The sequence below is a fragment of the Melozone crissalis genome, unplaced genomic scaffold (genome assembly GCF_028551555.1).
Source record: "Melozone crissalis strain CALT ecotype California unplaced genomic scaffold, PUWL_Pcris_2 ptg000081l_1, whole genome shotgun sequence".
Taxonomy (NCBI): domain Eukaryota; kingdom Metazoa; phylum Chordata; class Aves; order Passeriformes; family Passerellidae; genus Melozone; species Melozone crissalis.
The window spans coordinates 6,218,397-6,237,898 of NW_026535858.1; the positions used below are offsets into that span (position 1 = coordinate 6,218,397).

Sequence of the window (19,502 nt, forward strand, 5' to 3'; positions counted from 1 at the left end):
TTCACACTGACAGAGAGCAGGTTTAGATTACATGGTACAGAAAAATTCTTCCCTGTGAGCGTGAGGAGGCCCTGGCACAGGTTGCTCAGAGAAGATGTGGCTGTTCCATCACTGGAAGTGTCCAAGGCCAGGCTGGACAAAGCTTGGAGGAATCTGGTCTACTGGAAGGTGTCCTGCCCATGGCAGGGGTGGAACTGGATGATCTTTAAGTTCCTTTTCAACCCAAACCATTCCAGGATTCTAGGATAAACAGAGGACTTAGGTATGCATTCCATGAAGTCCAGAAGCAGCCAAGGAGGGGAGCAGCTCAGCCCAGGGTAACCAGGCCCAGCACACTCATGTGGGGCAGACTCCCTGGAGCAGTAGACCCCAATCCCCTGGCTGCCAGCTGCCCTGCTGTCCCACCACACTAAATCATTCCAACTTTTGTTATACTCACTGGGAAAACGTTGAAAGCATACTGCAAAAAATCCAGTGACCTGCAACAAGAGCAAATATTAGCAAATAAAGCACATATCAGAACGATCTGATACACTATGATATTGACATCCCTGCAAGTGCAGGAGCATTTATTCAGAGCTGATCAGACAATCCCAATAAATCATCAATAATCGACTGCTGATGTTGCATGCTGCACAGCAATTTCTGACTTCTAGTGCTTAAAGCATCACTATTAACAAGAATAACCAGGATGTTTGACATAATACACGAGGCTCCTCACTAAAAGGGTGGGGAGAGGAACTAACAAAACATTGGCTCTCATGTTGTTGACTCCAGCCTCTTCAGAAGCCATTCCTGGACTATCACAGCAGCATTAGTATATAGCAAATATTACTTCAGGTTACAAACAGTTGTTGCTATGTTCTACAGTATTTTCAGTCAGCACCAAGGGCTCTGTGACTTTGCATTCAGGAAAACCTGCCTGATGTGCTCTGACAGACTAACAGGAACATCAATACTTAGAATTGTTTTTAAACACTTCTTTTCACTTCTCACCCACTGACTTAGAGCTGTCCTGGTCTCTTTTCCATGGTGACAGCAAATTGTGACATTTCAGTTTAAAAAGACTTGAGAAATCTCACCAAAGCCCTGCTGTTTCTCCCATGTCTAAGGCTATCAAAGAGCTCAAAAACCCAGTTATGCTGAAATTTCATAAAACAATTTTCCACCACACAAGATGTATATTTTGGAGAAATTCATACGGATACATGTTACCTTATAAATGCTGATAAATCCTCTTCTCCTTTCACAACTGTAATTAGGCTCCCTTTAATTACCTCTTTCATAATATTACTTAAAAGAGAAATAATTTCTAATTGCAATATCTATGCCTGAATAAAAAAATTAAAGCTGCAAGTACAGATCAGGATTTGGGCATTATATATTAATCTATATAATACATAACTAAGACTAGTTATATTACAGAAGAGCTAATCAGGGGAAAGGAAAATGCTATTGCAACTATACTGGACTTAATTTTCTCTCTGGTATCCAGGACCTTGTTGGCAGTAAGGACCACAAGAATTGAGGTAGGAGTTTTTTCAGGGGGCTTAGAAAAGTATCAAATATCAGCAGATAAGCCAGTAGTTCAGTTTCTTCCCATTTCACTCTCAATGCACTAACCAGCCACATAACAGCTCTGTGTTTAGGAGATGGAAATATTTAGCAGCTTCAGTGGGTAGCAACTCCCAAAGAGCAAACTTCCCTCAGGGCTAAGATGCAATCACACCTACACTCCAAGCCAACTGCTATTTCTGGGTCCATGCTGTGCAAGGCCAGCAGGAACTCCCTCAGGACAAGATTCCAGGAGGCAGCCAGCATCACCTTGTGTCCTCCTTTACATACATTTGCTTTGCTAATATTTCTTCTATATGCAGGTGGATCAAGCAGAGGCAAGCCACAGAAGCATACAGAAAAAATGTTTGAAAACACCAAGATCTACAGATTCCTCAGCTCTGCATGAGGCAGTCTTAGGAAAAGTCTTCAGACAGAAATGCTGTCCCCTCCTGATACCCATCTTGGAATCTACACTGCTCCACAGGTAAAAAAAAAAAACCTGGGAGCACAGCATTGAATGATAAATACAGTGAGAAACATCTTGAACAGAAACAGCAAACAAAGCAAAGAGCTCAGGAGGCAAAAAAAAAAAAAAAAAAAAAAAAAAAAAATCAACAGATCCTTAGGACAGGAAACTATGAGCAGAGAACTCAAGAAGCCTACAGTGAGATTATTTACTGACATAAATCTCTAGCAAAGCTCTGAACTGCTGTTTCAGTATAATGGAATCATTCCATAGCAAGCCCCTTGCCTCACTAATATTTCAATATAAAGCTTTCTTATTCTGCAATAAATATCTTGCTCGCATTTTTACACTAGATTGTCCCTAAATTAACTGTTCTGGCACAGTCTCTCAGCAGTTCATCACACATTAGTTGGTCAATGTTTCCAAGTACAACACAAATCTTTTATGTTGACTTCCTGCACTTCACTAATTAAACTAGTTCTTAAACTTGAGCCATATTTCTGGGTATATAATTTTGGAAATAGGTACATAAAAGGCAATGTCTTTGCTCTGTTTTGGTAGCCTTGTATATTTGCATTTGCAGCAGATCCCCTTGGGTAAGTGCCCTTCTTAATCAAAAAACTGCTCAAGAAATAGAAACAGTTTAAGGAATTCTCATTTTTCCTCTCAGTGAAGTTTACTCTTACACTTCTTTTAAGCCAGAGTTCAGAAGTTGCTACTCACCAATGACTGAGCAGACAGATGTTTTTTCAAACTGTACATGTTCAACTGTACACATGTTCAACTCATCTATCAAGCCTTATCCTGATGCCTGCTGTCTGCAGATATGACACGGATTTGAAAGCATGGAAGATCCTGGCTGTGCTCAGCTGCTTCATCTATCCTGTATCTTACTATCTACCATCACATTGAAAAGGAAAAAAGTTCCTGGAGAAGTTTCTGCTGATATGGTTGAACATATTCAAGTGTGGAGAGAAATTTTTGAAAAAAAAGTCTAAACCTCATTTATAGCCCTATTCTAATACACCAGGATCTAAGAGTGTGAGGTCAGCAGCAGCAATCAAAGAGAAAATCCCTTTGTCTCCCCCAGCTGTAGAGTATTCTAGAATACAGAATAACTTCTTTCAGTGACTGGAGACAGTGTTTAGAATGGGAAAATTTACCTGTAGAGCTAAGAACAGCTTTATTGCCCCATGCAATGAGATGACAACTACTGTAACATGTAGCTCCTCTTGCAGCTAGCCAGCTTCAGAGCAAGTGTCTCCATAGAAGGAAACATCAGCCTTTTTCCACAACCTCAACTCACATTTTTTCCAACAAAAATTAATTCTTCACATTTTGCCCCCATAGACCTGTCAGAGCTAGGAAGTTGCAAGTGGAGGTTGAAACATTATTACTGAAGATAAAAGAAACAGATATGAAAGAGGTCAGAAAAAAATCCCATCTAACCACTGCAGGTGCTGTCACTTTCTGATTTGTCCTGAAAACATGACCTTGACAATGGTTATTAATGGGAAAGCAGTGACTCTTCCTCCATACTTACCTACTTTTATACTGCTCATCGATACAAAACAGACGGATACTGAAAACATTTGAAGCTCCTCCGTTCACAGGATGCAAATCCCCCTCCTCACCAGTCTCCAGCAGAGGTGCTGCTGAGCCTTGAGAGTCTACCAGCGGTTCAGCCTGGGAAACCGTAACAGCTCCATCTTTCTGCAACAATAACAGACAAGGGCTCCCTTGCAACACTTCACAAATTGTTTTGATTAGTTAAGCCCCATCCTTCCTCTTCTCTCTGTCACTCTTTCTTCCCACTCTAATGGCTGCTCATGGGGAGCTGGATGGGTAAACTCAGCCTGACCAGTAACTCTGATCCCCTCCCTCCAGACCCGTGCCCCACAGCAGAGGCGCACCTGGGCCAGAGCAGAGGATGGGGCAGGAGGGAAGCTCAGCAGTATTTGCTCGTCCTCATCTCTGCCAGCCTTGCTCTGTATCAGCTCTGAGAGCCAGCAGCACTGCTGGGTGTGTGCACAGCAGCATTACCTGCACAGCTGCATCTGCACCAGGAACACGTTCCAAGTTTTGAGAAGAAACAAGCTCTGGCTGTTGACTTGTTTGGTTGCTTTCATCTTCATCTGAGTACAGTAAAAGAGAAGGTGCACAAGGTTTAATAATGTGAGCTTTACTCTGAGAATCACAGCAATAGCTGGAGTGGGCCAGGCTACCTCTATCAAAAGGTTTCATTTTAACAACAGTTAAAGCAGACCCTCCTACAGTTACTCAGCTAGAGCTTCATTAGACCATTTGATTTCAAAGCAAAAAAACAAAAAAAAACCCAAAATCCAAAATTAGACCTGTACAATGTAAAATTAGACCTGACCAAGACAATTTGGAAGCATTTCCTAACTTGTGTTTATCCCTGTGTCAAATCTTTGCCCTATCTGAACTGAAAGACAGGAGTCAGTGTATTGACTGATATCTTAAACCTCATGTGTTGCTAACTTGCTTTAGATAAGCAAGGGCTCTTCATTCTCAGATTAATTCTCCTAAAATAATTGCAATTCAGGTTAAATCCCAGTCAAACCAGAGCTCATACTGGTGCAGTAAGAGACAAGAAACAGGGATCATAATTCCTTTATAAGTTTTACACAAACTCCTGAGGTGTAGGCATTGCTGCTGAAGAAAACTCATCAAGCAAGGACAGCCTTGCATTTGGAAAATCGAGTAACATTAAGGAAATAAAGGTTTCTGAATACCAAGAAGAACAGAAAATAAGCTTCAGAAAACAACAGAATTCATCCCTTCTCCCTCTGAATTTTACCTTGGGACACTCACATAAGCTCCATTCATAGACAGAAGCATTTCTTCACACAGTAATGGGCACTTTTAAAAAAATACCCCAAAGGTTTAAAATAAGCAATTAGAAAAAAAAAATTAGCCAGAAGCAATTAGAAAAAAAAAATCTTGTCTCAAAATCTATTTCTCTGTCAATAAAAGAGTGCAGATGCGACATGCAGGGCAAGGAGAAATGCGGGGGTTAGGAATCATGGATTCTCTGGGGGTATCACAGATGTGAGCCTTCACAGAAATGATCAAATGTCGTCTTGATTAACCAGCTCCATTTCTCATTACCAACAGCCTTGCAGGTGTCAGAAGTTAATTAATACAAGTCTCTTGTTGTCATGTAAATATTGATATGTTGTTCTGACTTCATACTAAAATGCAAATCCTTAATGGCTCCCCCATCCACTCCTGTCACACGTGGCTGCATTGCTGTTTACAGACACGCTGTACACGAGTGATGTGAAGAACTGCAATACTATCACTAAATCAAGTAAAGACCACAAACAAAGAAAATTAAAATAATTCTGTGATTGCTGGTTTGTTAGCTGAGGTACAGTCATCAGGATCAAGAAGCCAGTTCACCATGAGGCCTGATGAAAAGCCCTTGAATCATTCCCACTGCATCATGTTTTCTAGCAACTAATTCATGACACCATATAGAGTAACAACCAAATTACTGTAATTACCCTGAAACCTAAGTGGCATATCAGTACAGACTGTTGTATACTCTTTCATTATTATTCAGCATTACATTTTGAAAGGAAAAAAATATCAACCTGTGGTCTCTACTTAAAGCTAAAGAGCTTGAAAAATAACCTTTTTATATGTAGGAACATAAAATTACGAAGGAATGCAGCTTACACTTGAAAATTTCCAAGCCTTCAGATTCCATAAAGCCAAGTCCAGATCTTCTATTGATGTCAGGTCACTGAACCTGCTCTGCCCTCACAGCAGGACACCACCCAACAGCAAGTTCTCAATGCAGCCACGAAAGCAGCCTCATGGAATGGGCAAGACTTTGCAATACCCACAAATGCAAACCACATGGGACCAACACCACAACAGAGTTCAAGGACACGGGCTGGCCTTCATGTTGGAGAGGCTTAACAATGGACTACTGGGATACAACTCTTCTATTCTAAAATGTGCAAAGCTACAACAAAAAATTTTAACTACTATTTCCTGATAACAGAATTAATGTACTTGAGCAGTGAAGGGACAACTTTCAACTTTGCTATTGGGTTTCTACTGTAGTAATAGAAAACCTCTGCTCCCAGAAGTGCATTAAAAGAACTTCTGTTTTTTATGCTAGAACAGCTCATCCTTAAAGTAGCACCCTAATAAGTTGGTATGGCCCATGAAAGCAGCTGTGAGGTAGCTGCAAGATGTGGAAGGGACTTTTCACACTGCAAGCAGATTTTTCCTTTCCTGGGCAGCTGATTCACTGTGACATTGAAGCCACAAGAGAACTGTTTCTTGTGGCAAAGGCTTCACAGCATAACAAGAGAGATTACTCTCCCTAAGCAGACTGAAGAAAGACTATTATAAGTTTTGTCTTACATTGTCAGTGGGAAAGGAAAAAAGGTGGGGAGGAGAAAGGTTTTAGTCTGGCTTTTTTCTTATTATTTTTCTCTTAATTGTATTAATAAAGTTTTCTTTATACCCTTTAATGTTTGTGCCTGTTTGGCCTTGCTTCTCCTAATGCTGATCTCTCAGCAAGAAAATAAGTAAATAAATTCTAGTAAGTGCATTGGCACTTAGCCATCACTAGACCCACTACATAATTGGGGCATTGGCCAGGAAATCAAACAATTGGCAAGCCAAAACCTCTACAATCATTAATGATTTGCACTCAAGCTACCTTGAAAAATAATTATTTTTCCCCAGAGCTGCTCTTGTCATTCCAAATAAAGGGATACTACTACTTTAAGGAGTTTTACCTGAAGGCAACCCCCAGGGCTGCAACTACCATCAAATCTAATGAAGTTTTAAAACGAAGAGCGAAAAGAAGGGAGATAGATTCACAGAACTGCTAACCATGATGCTTAAAACATTTCTAAAAAGCACACAGATGTCAGATTCTGAACAGAACAGCTTATGCTAAGTTTTAACATTTAGAAAAAGTTCCACAGATTTCCTAAAATTATTAAAAAAAACACATAACAGCTGTACTGCCAAACCCTGTAACCACATTCTCACTGAAAAGCTCAGCAGCACAGAATTTGCCAGAAAACACAGACCTACAGCTTGCAGGCTCTGGAGAAGGGAGAGGACACTGGGACAGGAACAGCCCTGGGACGGGTAAGGCTGGGAGAGAGCCCTGGTGGTTGGTCACCTTGCCCAAGCAGGGTCACCCAGGACTGGGCTCTGGCTCCTAAGTCATCTCTCTCCCTCCTCAGTCTCATTCCTCCTCCTACCCACATCTGTCACCTCTTCTGAGCTAATACTCCTGGAGCTGCAGGAGCACAGGATCAAACAGGACACAGGCAGCTTCCTCCATCTCCTATGTGCAAGATGCTTCCATGCAGGGGAGGGGAAGTCCACAGGAGCAGCTACAAGACCCATTTCTCTCCCTTTTCTGTTCTGTGACTGCAAGCTCTGAGGTACCAGCTGGTGACAGCCCTGCAGCTCCCTGGTTGCCTTTTTTGCCTGCTGCTTTGTGTTCAGAAAAGCAGATACATAACCTAGTGGTGGAGGTGTTTTATTCCACTACTGATAATTAGTAGATAGCAAGATGCAGCCCTTCTGCACAAAATGCCCTTTGACACCGAAAAATAAAGACAACAACTGTAAATCATTTACATGACACTTCTGTTCTACAAACAGGTGACATATTTGTGCTACTGGTTTTTATCACTCACAGGAAGCCGCTAGCACATGTGTTCCTATATTGGGCACAATATAAAAGCAGAATAAAGAGACAGTCTCTGATCTCCCAAAATCTTGTAACCCAGGAGACTGCAAACAATAAGCAAAGAGCAGAAGCTGAACCACAAGGAAAAAAGATGACATAAGTCAACAGGACAACATAACAGGCACAGTTAGGCCAGCTGCTCAGCTACCAACAGACCTCACTTCACCACCAGATTGTAAAATCTCATCTTCCTTTAACAGCACAACTGTGTCTGATAGACAGCATACACCACACAACAGCTTTCTGAAACTTCAAGCCCACATTTATCCCATAGTTATCCTACAGGGCAGCTCCCCACAAACAGCAATCACTTCTGAGTCAAAGACCAGGGCTATCAAAATTCCCCTCCTCAGGCAAAAAAAACCAGGCATCCTACTTCAAGACCAAGTATGTTAATTTGTGTTTTCTTCCTAGTAAACCTATACATCCTTTTCCAACCTTCTGCAAAACCTACTCAGAAGCTAGACATGAACACACCTTGTATTTTTTTAGCAATATTTAGAATATAGATACCTCCTTCAACACTTGGCTTCCGTGGCACTTCGAGAATATCCTCAGGATGTGGTTTACAGAGTCCATGGAAAGGCCCTAAGTCAAAACACTCTTGTAACAAGGAAATGTTCACGTCAGAACATAAGCTCATGAATCCTACTGCAGTGCCACCAACCTGGAAGACAAAAGCCATGTCACATGAACCTGCCACGCTAGGAAAGCACAAAAAAAACTGAACAAAAAACTTCTGAAACATCAACTTTCATGTTCCATCTCTGTGGAATGACTCTGCATAATGAAAAACTATAAAGGAACTATTTCAGCAAAAGTTAAAGATCCTCTTTTATTTTTTTCCTTGTAACATAGGTACTAGGATCTCCACAGTAGATGTTCAAATTCCTTTTTCAGCTATGACTTGCAAGAGTGTTAGGCTTATATATATAGGCCAAATAATGACCTGGAGTTTCAGTAAAACATTTGCTATGGCAAATACACAACATACTTCCAAAAACATATAATTTTGTTTAAAGTTACAGTGCAGTTAAGTAGAACCTGCATTCAGTTATCTGTAATAGCTGGCTCATTACTGGACACTGATTTGGACCCAAATTGGGGTCAAACTGAAGGGTGTATTTAATTCTCCTAAGAAAGTAACTCAAGAAATCAATTCTGTATAATATAAGGAGTACCTAATGCAGTACCTATTTGCAGCACTTGTAAGCCCCAAATATTTCTGTGTTCTGAAAAAAATCCAAGAACTAACTAGTCTTAAAACTCAAATGCTCTGGCAAACATGAAAGTGATGGGATCCCTGCAATGCTGGCACCCACAGTACTCTGTGCCTGGTTACTGCTGGAGTTCTCAGCAAGCTGCAGCCCTCAGCAAGACACACACTGGGACTAGGGAGAACTGGCATGCTGGAGAGCTTCTGGCTTTAACTGGGACAAATCTAGAAGAAGGAAGCTCTTAAATTTTTTGTATGGTATGCAACTTTCTGGTGAAACACATTATCAAAACACATTTTTGTTCCTCCTCAATGCACATAATGAAAGCCTTTATAAACCTAATGAAAACTCACATGCTGGATTTGTACAGCTGTTTTATCAAGCCATCAGCACATCAATGAAGACTTGAAAAAGTGTGACGTTTAATTTTTCTGCCCTCACACAACAAGTGATTGCTTGTTTGCCTTGTTTGCGTAACCAACAAAGCCGGGGTGCCACAGTTGCCTGGCTGCTGTGTAATTTCAGGCCCAAGGCTCAGCAGAGGCTGATTAACCAATCCATCTACCATATGTGCAAAAAGAGGCTGCCAGCTTCCTTCTCCACAGGGGAAGCTGGCATCCATCATGGTCTGTGTGGAGGTGCTTTCCCAGCCCGCCGTGGCAGTGGCAGCTGGGATAAACTGGGGCTTGGAACACCTTTTGGTGGTCTCACATTGAGCTCTGAACGTGCCACTGGAATGTCTTATTTATAGCAACAGCCCTCTGCAATGTGCCATTACACTAATGGTGCATTGTTTCCCATTTGGCTCCCAATGGCAGTGATTACATGTTGCAATTTTATAAAACCATTTGCCACAAAAAGCAGATTTTGGGAATTAAGGAGGTTATATTGCCTATCAGCTTGCACTATCATGCACAGTTACCAACACATGAAAATCAGGAATTTTCAGTAGGATAACTATTACCACTCCTTTCTTATTTAAATTAATTCCTGGGTTTGTCTACATTTCAGCAAAAAATTGTTTGAACCAAGAGAAAGAAAAATTATCTACAGGACTTAAAACTGTGAAAGGATTATTGGCTACTCATTTTCACATGCAATATTAGCTGTCATTGGGAATGAAAACAGGTCAGCTATAATGCAAATGTCTAAAATGACAACATGGCTTCATCAAGACAGCCTGTCCAAATGACTTGAAAATTACTGGGAATTGATGCTTCATTTCTGAACTGGAAACATCACTCCTGAGGACAGACACAAACTACATTGAGAAGGGCACTCACTGTGTGGGTATAGAGCATGAATTCTACTTTTAACAGGTGGGCTGCTGTTTTTGTCCCCTGAGCTAGAGTGAGCTGTCACACAGGACATCACTAAAGCTATGATCAGACAAAATCAGAGGTCATGGCAGACTGACCTCACAAACAGCTGCCTGATTTTCTTCACCTTCACGTTCTATGAGATCAACAAGGAGATATTCACCATAGGTTTCCTTCAGTGTCTCACTTTGAGGTGTCCAGATTAGCATGAGATCATCATAATCTTCCAGCCTACAAAAAAGAGATCAGGTAACGTCCTATGGCTCTGCCATTAACAGGCCTTGATACTTCCGCTCCACTCCATTAATATATGGAAAAATATTACAAATACTTGTTCCAAAGCCTGCACCCACAAATCACTTCACCTAGGACACATTGCCAGTGTGAGTGCGATTCTCAGCACCAGAGACAGATCCACACCCAACAGCCAGCAGAACCCACCAAAATCTGCACTGCTCAGTGGAGATGCTTCTCTTGCCCTAAGAAAATATACGAGAATCTCAGCTGAAAATTCTCCTGCCTCACTCTCCTACAACTGTAGTGGAGCACTCATACAGGTCCCAACCTACATGGATTTTTATTTAACCAGGCAACAGACACTCCCACTAGACTGCTATTTATAGCCAGGGTCAATGTAATTCTGAATGAGAAAATCCAGCACTTTTACCAGAACAGTGACACAATTCCTGAGTCACCCATGCTGAGACTGGCACAAAGGTGGGTGGCAAACCAGCTTTAGCACTCAACTGCTATCAATAACATGAAGCCACTTGTATTTATCTCTCGGGAAAACGCTGGATTGAGTGGTACAACCAAAGACAGCAGAGACTTCGGCTGCGTTGGGCTGCCAAAAGGAACAACTGCAACAAACTGCAGGGGAAGCCCTCCCTGCTCCGGGCCGGGAGCAGGCGGCTACCTCGGCCATCACACCGACAACCCCAGGAACGCTCGGAGAGGCGACACCGGGGCTGCGGGAGCCCCGCGCGGTCTCTGCCGCCACCCGGCGGCCCCGCCAGGCACGGGCAGCGGCTGCTCCGCTTGCTCAGGATGCTCAAACCTCCTCCTCCTGCTCGGGAACCGGGACCGGCCCGTGGCGCTTCCCTCCTTGTCAGGGATGCACAAACGTGCTGCGCCAGGGAGAACCGGGAACTTCGGAGCCTCCCGGGGTTTTGGGGGAAATTCCTGCTGTGTTCCAGGGTCCCACTGGGTCCCCCATGCCTGTATGTGATACCTGTAAAGTTGGAGATCATTGCTCCACACAGGCAGGAACCCAGAAGCAATAAACAGATTCTCAGTGCTACTCTTTATGTGTGTCGGGATTTGGAAGGAGCCTTAAAGAAAACACAGCTGGGCAAAAGAGGTTCTGTTTCTCGTTGTATCAAACACTGTCCAAGTTCCTAAGCACTGCCTGACTCCAGCACAGGAGAGGGGGTCAGGGGGTCTCTGGGTGCTTTTGCTGCACACCAGAATGGATGTGAGCTCTGGGTACAACCACCTTTGTAACCAAGGCTAGGGACCTCTTGGATTCTAACCTTGTTCCTGCTTCTTTTTTCCCCCTCAACTAAAATGAAGCTCTGGCAACAATGAAAACTCCATAAAAACTTACAGTAACTCATTCCTTATCCCTCAAGCCAAAATAGTTACCCTCATCTCCTTCACAGGAAGTATACCAAGGGAAAAGCTGCAGGGAGGTTTTCTATTATCAGAACATCACCACCTCAGCACAATTAATTAGTACAGCAAATCTGTTAATAAGCTCTCAAACCTCAAAAAAAAACCAAACGAAGAAGGGTAACAGAAAAAGACTGTATCCTAATTGAACCCTGTTATTTCATGGAGTCCATAACAGACACATACCTCCTCCAAATGGAACATTGTGCCAGGTGTTTTGAGTGCCCTACATCATTCTGCTCTGTGGGACACAAGACAAGATCACACACAAAGGTGCAGATGCCAGTTCCTGAAGACTGACCCTGTGACAGTCAATGAGACTCTGCACTCACCCATTCATCTCCCTGCACACTGCTCTGTAGGAATACAACCATTTCAACTTGTTTATTCTGCTTTTAGTATCTTCCACCACTACCACAATATTTAACAAAGTAAAGAAACCCTCCAACCTCCAGTAAGCTTTCCAATATAAAAATGCCACTAAATTCCTCTACTGTGAGTGCAAGTGCAAGCACAGAGCTGCAAATTTGACTCTTGCCCTCAGGGCACAAACCCAAGATTGGCAGGATCTGGACAAGACACCAGCAAGAACCTTAAACATCAAAGCTTAGTGGGCTGCATTCTAACACATTTTCACATTATAGACGCCAGACAGAAAGTAAATTTGAAATTGATGCTTAAACAAAGTATCAGTTTACAGCTGCTTTTCGCCCTCTGTAAGCAGGGGAAGAGGGACAGAAATTAGGCTAATCTCCTCTCACTGCCCCAGAACATGTTGCTAGGCAGGTGGCTGCAGACAACATCCACAGAGGAGTCTCTAAGGGCTCCCACTGACTGTTACTATGGATGCCAGTGAAGCACAGGGTGAATGCAGAGGGAAGGGAAAGGCAGACCTCCTTCTGCAAACAGAAATTAGCCTTACCTGTTATCCACTGATGGGCAACACTGAAGTACGAATTTTGTACCACCACTGCATAATTTCAGAGGAAAACTGGTTTCCCAGTTAATTTTCTATTAGTACCAAAGCTAAAGCAATTTTTACTTTTTATAACAAACTACCAAAATCCCAGACAAGATGGCAGCTCCTATCAGGAATATTGCTATTTTTAAGTGACACTTCCAGTCATGCAAAAGAACATTTCAATTGACAATATCCAATGACCACACAAAAAAATTAGCTTAAACTGAAAAAAAAGGACAAACGTGATAATCAGAACCAAGACATATGGAAAGATTTTTCATCTTCAGGCATTAACTCACCTACTGAGGCCTTCTCTATATAAAAGTCTATTCACTTATAGGTGATACACAACTCAAAAGAAACACTCAAAAATACTAACAATTGTACATCTAGTTAGTATGAGAGAGATTTTTAACATATTGAAGTATCCAAAGCTACAGCAGGACGATGTGAAATGGCAAAGGTCAGGCCTCAGGCCTTTTTCTTAAAATGCTCAAAAGCCGAGCAACAGGAGGAACACAAGCTGCAGATTTGCTTCAGACCCATGTGGTAAAATTTAATACATGCAATAAAACACCTCTCAGAGACAGGGTCCTGTCAGAATGCAGCCCAAGCTGGCAGCATGAACCAGCCCATAAATAAATGGTGTGGGGCTTTACAAATCAGACATGCTCAATGTGGCATCACCATCTGCAGGGCACTGGTCAGTACAGACTCCCCAAGTCCATACCATGTGCTGAGTGTCCAAGGAACACCCTTCTCCCTAAACTGCAGTCTCCACTGCAGGCATCAGAAATGCTAATTTAATCACCACTCTGCTACCTAGCCACAAAGCAACACTTACATTTACTACCTGTAAAAACTCCAGAATAAATCAGAGTTAAACTACTGCTTCATAAAACATTACCCTTCCAGCAGTCTTTCCATGGTGAAGAGGACAACACATAACCCAAAATTTGATGGGTACATGTTCTATTTCAACCACATTACAAGGAAGCATCTCCACAGCAACAACAGGAAAATCTCCAGGCCCCTGGGTCAGAAACTGACCTTTCTCACATCCTGCACACAACACTGGCACAGGCAGAAGGCACATGGCAGGAAAAACCAAGAGTGGCAACAGCAGTCTAGTTCTGCCAGCAGATCACAGAACAAACATCACTAATAAAAAAATAGTCTTCCTAAATAGCTAACTAGCATTCAAAAACACACATCTTGTGATGAAATAGAATAAAACCAGCATAATCCTAGAACTACCTAGTTTGGTTATCACAGAAAACTATTGCCAGCTGGGGGCTATGTACAAATCACAAATGGGATGGGACTGCTAGGAACATGCTTTGAGCTGTTTTATTTTCTAGCATCAGTATCATTACATGGTTATGACAATGGGAGGATGCTGTCAGCTCACATCCCAGGCAGCAGACAAAGAACTTAATGCTACAACTTACTTTAAAAGTTTTTTGACCAATCACACAAAGCAAAAACATATTGACAGTAGTTCTATCCAATCACTATAAGCACACATTCCTTGGTTAAAACAATGCTTAGGAGCATTGTTTTAGGGCAGCCAAGCTCAGCTACTGATGCTGCACACCAAAGAAGGAAAATGCTTCAGTTTCCCCCAGCCAGATGTGCTCAGGGAAGCAGGATCAGGGAGCTGTGTTACCTTGCCTGGCGCACATACAGCTGTGGGTGCCAACGATGCCTCGGGCATGCCAGCAAGGTGAAACGTCTCTCCACGTGCGAGAGTGGAGCAGGCACAATTCTTTCAAAGACATCCCCCAGGTCCAGCTCTGAATGGCTAAAACCTGTCAGGGCAATGGAGAAACTTCATTATGCACGCTTTAGATAAGCAGCAAAATTGTCTAAGGAAAATGGAGTTTCAAACTTGAACCACAGATAGTAAAATGCCCCAAGTCTTTTAAGTTAGGCAATGAGGCTGAAATGACAGCAGCATAAACGTGTGAGAATCATCACCAAAGATCTAATTAACCCAGCATTCCAAACCTGAATAAGCTTCAAAGCAATCAGAAATTGCTAGGAAACAATCCCAATAAGAATAATATAGCAAATTCTCTATGCCTGTGGAGAATCTCTGTCAGGAGTCACAATGCTGAAGGAAAGCTGATGTTGGTTGACAGGGTGGATTTGACAAAACCCTTAATTCAAGCCCTGTTTTCTGTAGTTGATATACCACTACAGTCTTTTAGTGTGACTTGGAACCAACATGTCTGGAAACCAGCATATCAGAAAAGTTCTACCTCCCTTTTCAGCTCATTTAAGTGTATCCTTGGTTTATCAGTCAGAATTCAGGACCAAAATTCCACATCTGGTGCTGTTCTGTGCTTAACATGTGTATTCCCTACCTTTGTACCTCTGTTCCAGAGGAAATAATCTGAGTTTCCTTCTATGTCTCCAGCAGCCCCTCTGAGTCTCACCAAAGTGTTCTTTTCCAATCTGCACTGGCTTGGCTGAGTAAGAGAAAGTGCCCAATTTCAAGTCTCTTGGCCCTATTCAACCAGAAATCGCCACAAAACTTGCAGGTATTGATTTTTGACATCTTTATTCCTTCCTGATGTCCTGTTTCTGGCAAATTTAAAGATTGAAGGGAATGGACAGAATGCTGAATGGTGCTGGAGCGAGCATGGAACCTCTTGCACATGGGATCTTCACAAGAAGATAGTCTTAGATGATGGTTTTCACATGTCTAGAAACTGATAACTCTTCTCAGTATTAAAAAAAGAACACCACAACAAGCTCTCAGTGCATATTAATTAGGTTTGCAATTGCTGTCACTTCAAGAATAAAACAGTTTTAAGCTCTTACCTAACCTCTTCTCAGCTGGTATAAAGAGAAGTATAAACTGCAGATCTGGTAGTAAGATGAAAGCTTTCCTGGACAAATAAACATATTCAGTCTTTCATTATTACATTCAATGACAGACAGCAGATAGCTTTTTCAATATATACTTTTTCTTTTCTCTCCAGTGTCTCTAACCTTCCTTCATAAGTCCACATGGCACAACAATTAAAACATTTCTGACAATATCATGTGAAATTTATCTGGGTAACTTTGACTGGCTTTTCCTACCTTATTTCTTTCAAATTTCCCAATCTTTAGATTTCAAACATCCTCTTTTTTATAGCAGTTTCCCAGTGGTGAAATATTTAAGATATCAGACCTCTGTTGGCAGATATCTGACAGGGCATCTGGATGAGACTGCTTGGCTTGACAGATGATTTGCCAGCGTGCCTCACTACCCAAGGCTACACAGGAACTCACCTGACAATTTCTTGGGAACATCCAGCTGCATAACCTTCCTTTGCCACAAAGAGATGCACAAAGAGCGTGTTCAAAGGCTGCAAAACAAGGAGTGAAAGTCTGCACACCATGCAGAAACTCATGTTTATTCCATCAGCCCAAGTATTAGTACACAGACATTTCCAACATACATGATCTGTACTGAAGGAGCAGCAAAATACACATAAGTGACTTCACAGCATGTGTGGGTAAAGTTACGTGAATAAAGTGCTTTATATAATTTGGTGCTTCTGCAACGTTTTTTCTTTGTACTCAATTCACTATTGTTTGACTGCAATACACTGTACATTTCATATTGAACAGTATTAATTCTTGACTAACAGCATTCAATCGCATATACACATTCAACATGTGTCTGACATTCTTTTAAAGTTCAAAAAAACTCAAACCAAAAGCTCACCTGCTTCTCATAATCCTCATAATTTAAAGGTTTTCCTTTAAAGGTAGTAAGAAAAATTACATATTTTAAGATGACATCATTAGACACACAAATACCAGGCAGAAATAGGGCAGACTAGCAGACACCTTTATCTTGTGCACCTCCAGTAAACATGGAAAACCCCTGTGCTGGAATGGCAAGGGCTATTAAATCAGCTGCTCTCTAGCATATTAATTACAAGTGCTGGGTCAGTTTTATCTACAGGTCTGCCTGTAGATAAAAATACTTTAAATGGAAAACCTGAGATGTTCTGAATACTATAATGTTCCATTAAAATACCAGAGCTAGAGGCACCAACAAACTTCAGCAATTTAAGAGCAACAATGATTTCAATAGAGGCTGCAGTACATGGACCAGCATGAGGACAACAAGCTATTGTAACTAACATCTAATGACATCCCTAAACATCAGGCAGTTTGTTTTTTAGAAGCAAAGGGAAGAAATAAAAATGTATATTACTGTTGAGGTCTGAGAGGACACCAAGTAAACCAGACATGGACTGTAACTGTTTCTGAATAGTGCTGGCAACCAGACAATCCAGTAAAGCATCTTCACAAGTCAACTGCCACTTCAGACCCTGAAATTATTTCTGCACTCAAGGAAAAAGACAGTCAACTACACTTCACAGAATTCCTATGTTCAGATGACCTCAGTTTTGAAAAGCACACCTGCATGGATTTAACCTACAGTTTACCAATGACATCTCATCAAATTATACCCCAGAAAATGTTCAGAGCTTCTGCCAATGCAGAAGCATAAAACACTGAATCTTCTACACCTCCTTTAGCAAATAAATGCCATTCTAGAAAAATAGAATGCTGCCTGTCTGTTTCAAGGTATTTTTCACTACTGGTTCTGAGCAGTAATTAATTTTTCTTGTCTTTTCTCTGTAGGCCCCTACAGCAGATCTGCAGAGCCACCAGACAGTCTGAGGGAGATCACAGCTCAGCAGAACCCCCCCAGCAGCTGCAGCTGTACCCTGAATGAAGTGGCTGCCAACAAAGTGCCACTCAAGGGACAAAGTCCATGACAAGGAAACCACGGGTCCTTTTTGCAAATGCACTTTGGTTGTACTGGTGGTATTTCCTTTAAGAGCACACATTTTCAAACACTGTTTTTGTCAGTTTACCGCCAAGATACTGCTTATCACAGATGACTCTGGGTAAGTGATGAATAAAATGCCCAGAGATAACTGCAGCACTGCCAACACCTTGTTGTGGCACATGCTGCACACCTTAGAGTGCTTGGGATTTAACATTTTCTGTATTTTCTCAACAGTCCCACAATCTAGTTCCCAGCTTGACTTGGTGATGAGGGAGCATTTGGGGCTGTTTCTAGTCTGTAGATCCTACCAGAAAGTCACAAGCAGCAGTGTCCCCACCAGCACTGACCAAGCTCACTGCAGAACAAAGGTTCCCCTTGCCAGCACCAGGGTTTGACAAGGACTCCATCACCTTTTGTACCCTGAATGCCTCAAATCTACCAGAAACAGACTGTAGACACCCACGTGTATTTGCCATACCTGAGCCTTAAATGAAAACTCAACTAAAATCACATAATTTACTTACAGTGCACTTATTGTTGGGGTAGTTTTCATGCAGGAATGGTTCCCATTCAGCCTGATCAGTGATGTTCCAATTTGGATAGTCCAGAAAGGCAGTATGTGCCATAACCTCATTCTTCTCATTGCAGAGTGTCAAAGCAAGATTTGATAGTTCTCTATTAAAACAATTTAATTTTGCACAAGTTGAAGAAATTTCACATAGAAAAGTGACTGACTGTGAATTCAGCCTGCTGGAACAGCAAAATTAGCCATGTTCAAGAGGGTTCCCAGGATCATGCCTCAATATTTAACTTCATCATCCACATGCTAACTTGGAATTTTTGTTTCAATCCCACACATTTATGTTTTAACACTAAAAAAACTCAGGTGGGTTTTCAAATCCTCAATCATATTAGTAAATTTCAGATGCAAGACTTGAGCATTCCCTTCCATTTGTATGGTTCTTCACACATCCTTTTCCCCAAACAGCTGTTATCTGGGATGTTTGCTATTAGGAGGGAAAATATAAGTGACCCACCAGCACCTATCTGTCACACAGCCTGTCTGCTGATTGTTTTTTTTTTCCAACAGCATTTCTTCTGAGCTTTTACAAAAGGAAGCTAGTATAGAATTAAACCTTGTCCACCATAGCAGAGACCCAAGTTTGCACAGTCATGCACATGACAGACATGAAAGTAGATTTTCTTTCCATTTTTAGAAACGGCATAAAAAGTCATTCTGTCACACCGTGTCAAGGCTCAGAATGTTTTCAGCTACTTAAAGTGTAATTTCCCAAGAGGTGACAACCCAAAACACCATTACTTACAAGAGGTAAGTGACATCCATCCTTCCAAACACATCTTCTGTGACAGAGCTGAAGAGGCTGATAATGGCTGGGACATCCCGTGACTCCGTTCTTCTGACAGTGACCACTTCTGTATTTCCACTTGAGGAGGTCACCGTGGCCATCCCACCGGCTGCCCTGAGAACCAAGGAAAACGCTGCTGGCTCCAGCCATCCCACTGCCACCCCCTGCCCCACACAGCCACTTCAGGGGGGTTTCCATAACAACTCTAAATTGGGGCAGCTCCTATGGATTTGGTGCCTGGTTCCTGCATACCCCCACACAAATATGCCTGTCCAGGGCACACCTGAAATGCAGCAGGCAATCACTCCTATGGGCTGGATCCTAATTGTTTTAATAGGCTACAGCTGCTTTCTATTGATTCATTTGCATGCAAACCAGC

At 42.0% G+C, this 19,502-nt stretch overlaps 1 protein-coding gene across 1 annotated transcript in view; it reads right to left on the bottom strand.

Annotated features, from left to right (window-relative positions):
• CFAP61 (cilia and flagella associated protein 61) overlaps nt 1–19,502 on the bottom strand; it is an 88,590-nt gene that overhangs the window by 67,522 nt on the left and 1,566 nt on the right. The window contains exons 2-11 of the mRNA XM_054290519.1: nt 19,082–19,237; nt 18,281–18,431; nt 16,235–16,311; nt 15,779–15,846; nt 14,619–14,760; nt 10,416–10,548; nt 8,295–8,448; nt 4,067–4,158; nt 3,567–3,736; nt 440–479 (exon numbers count right to left, since the gene is read on the bottom strand). Of these exons, the coding sequence (XP_054146494.1) occupies nt 440–479; nt 3,567–3,736; nt 4,067–4,158; nt 8,295–8,448; nt 10,416–10,548; nt 14,619–14,760; nt 15,779–15,846; nt 16,235–16,311; nt 18,281–18,431; nt 19,082–19,224 (1,170 nt within the window). The 5' untranslated portion in view covers nt 19,225–19,237. The remainder of the gene's footprint in view (nt 1–439; nt 480–3,566; nt 3,737–4,066; nt 4,159–8,294; nt 8,449–10,415; nt 10,549–14,618; nt 14,761–15,778; nt 15,847–16,234; nt 16,312–18,280; nt 18,432–19,081; nt 19,238–19,502) is intronic.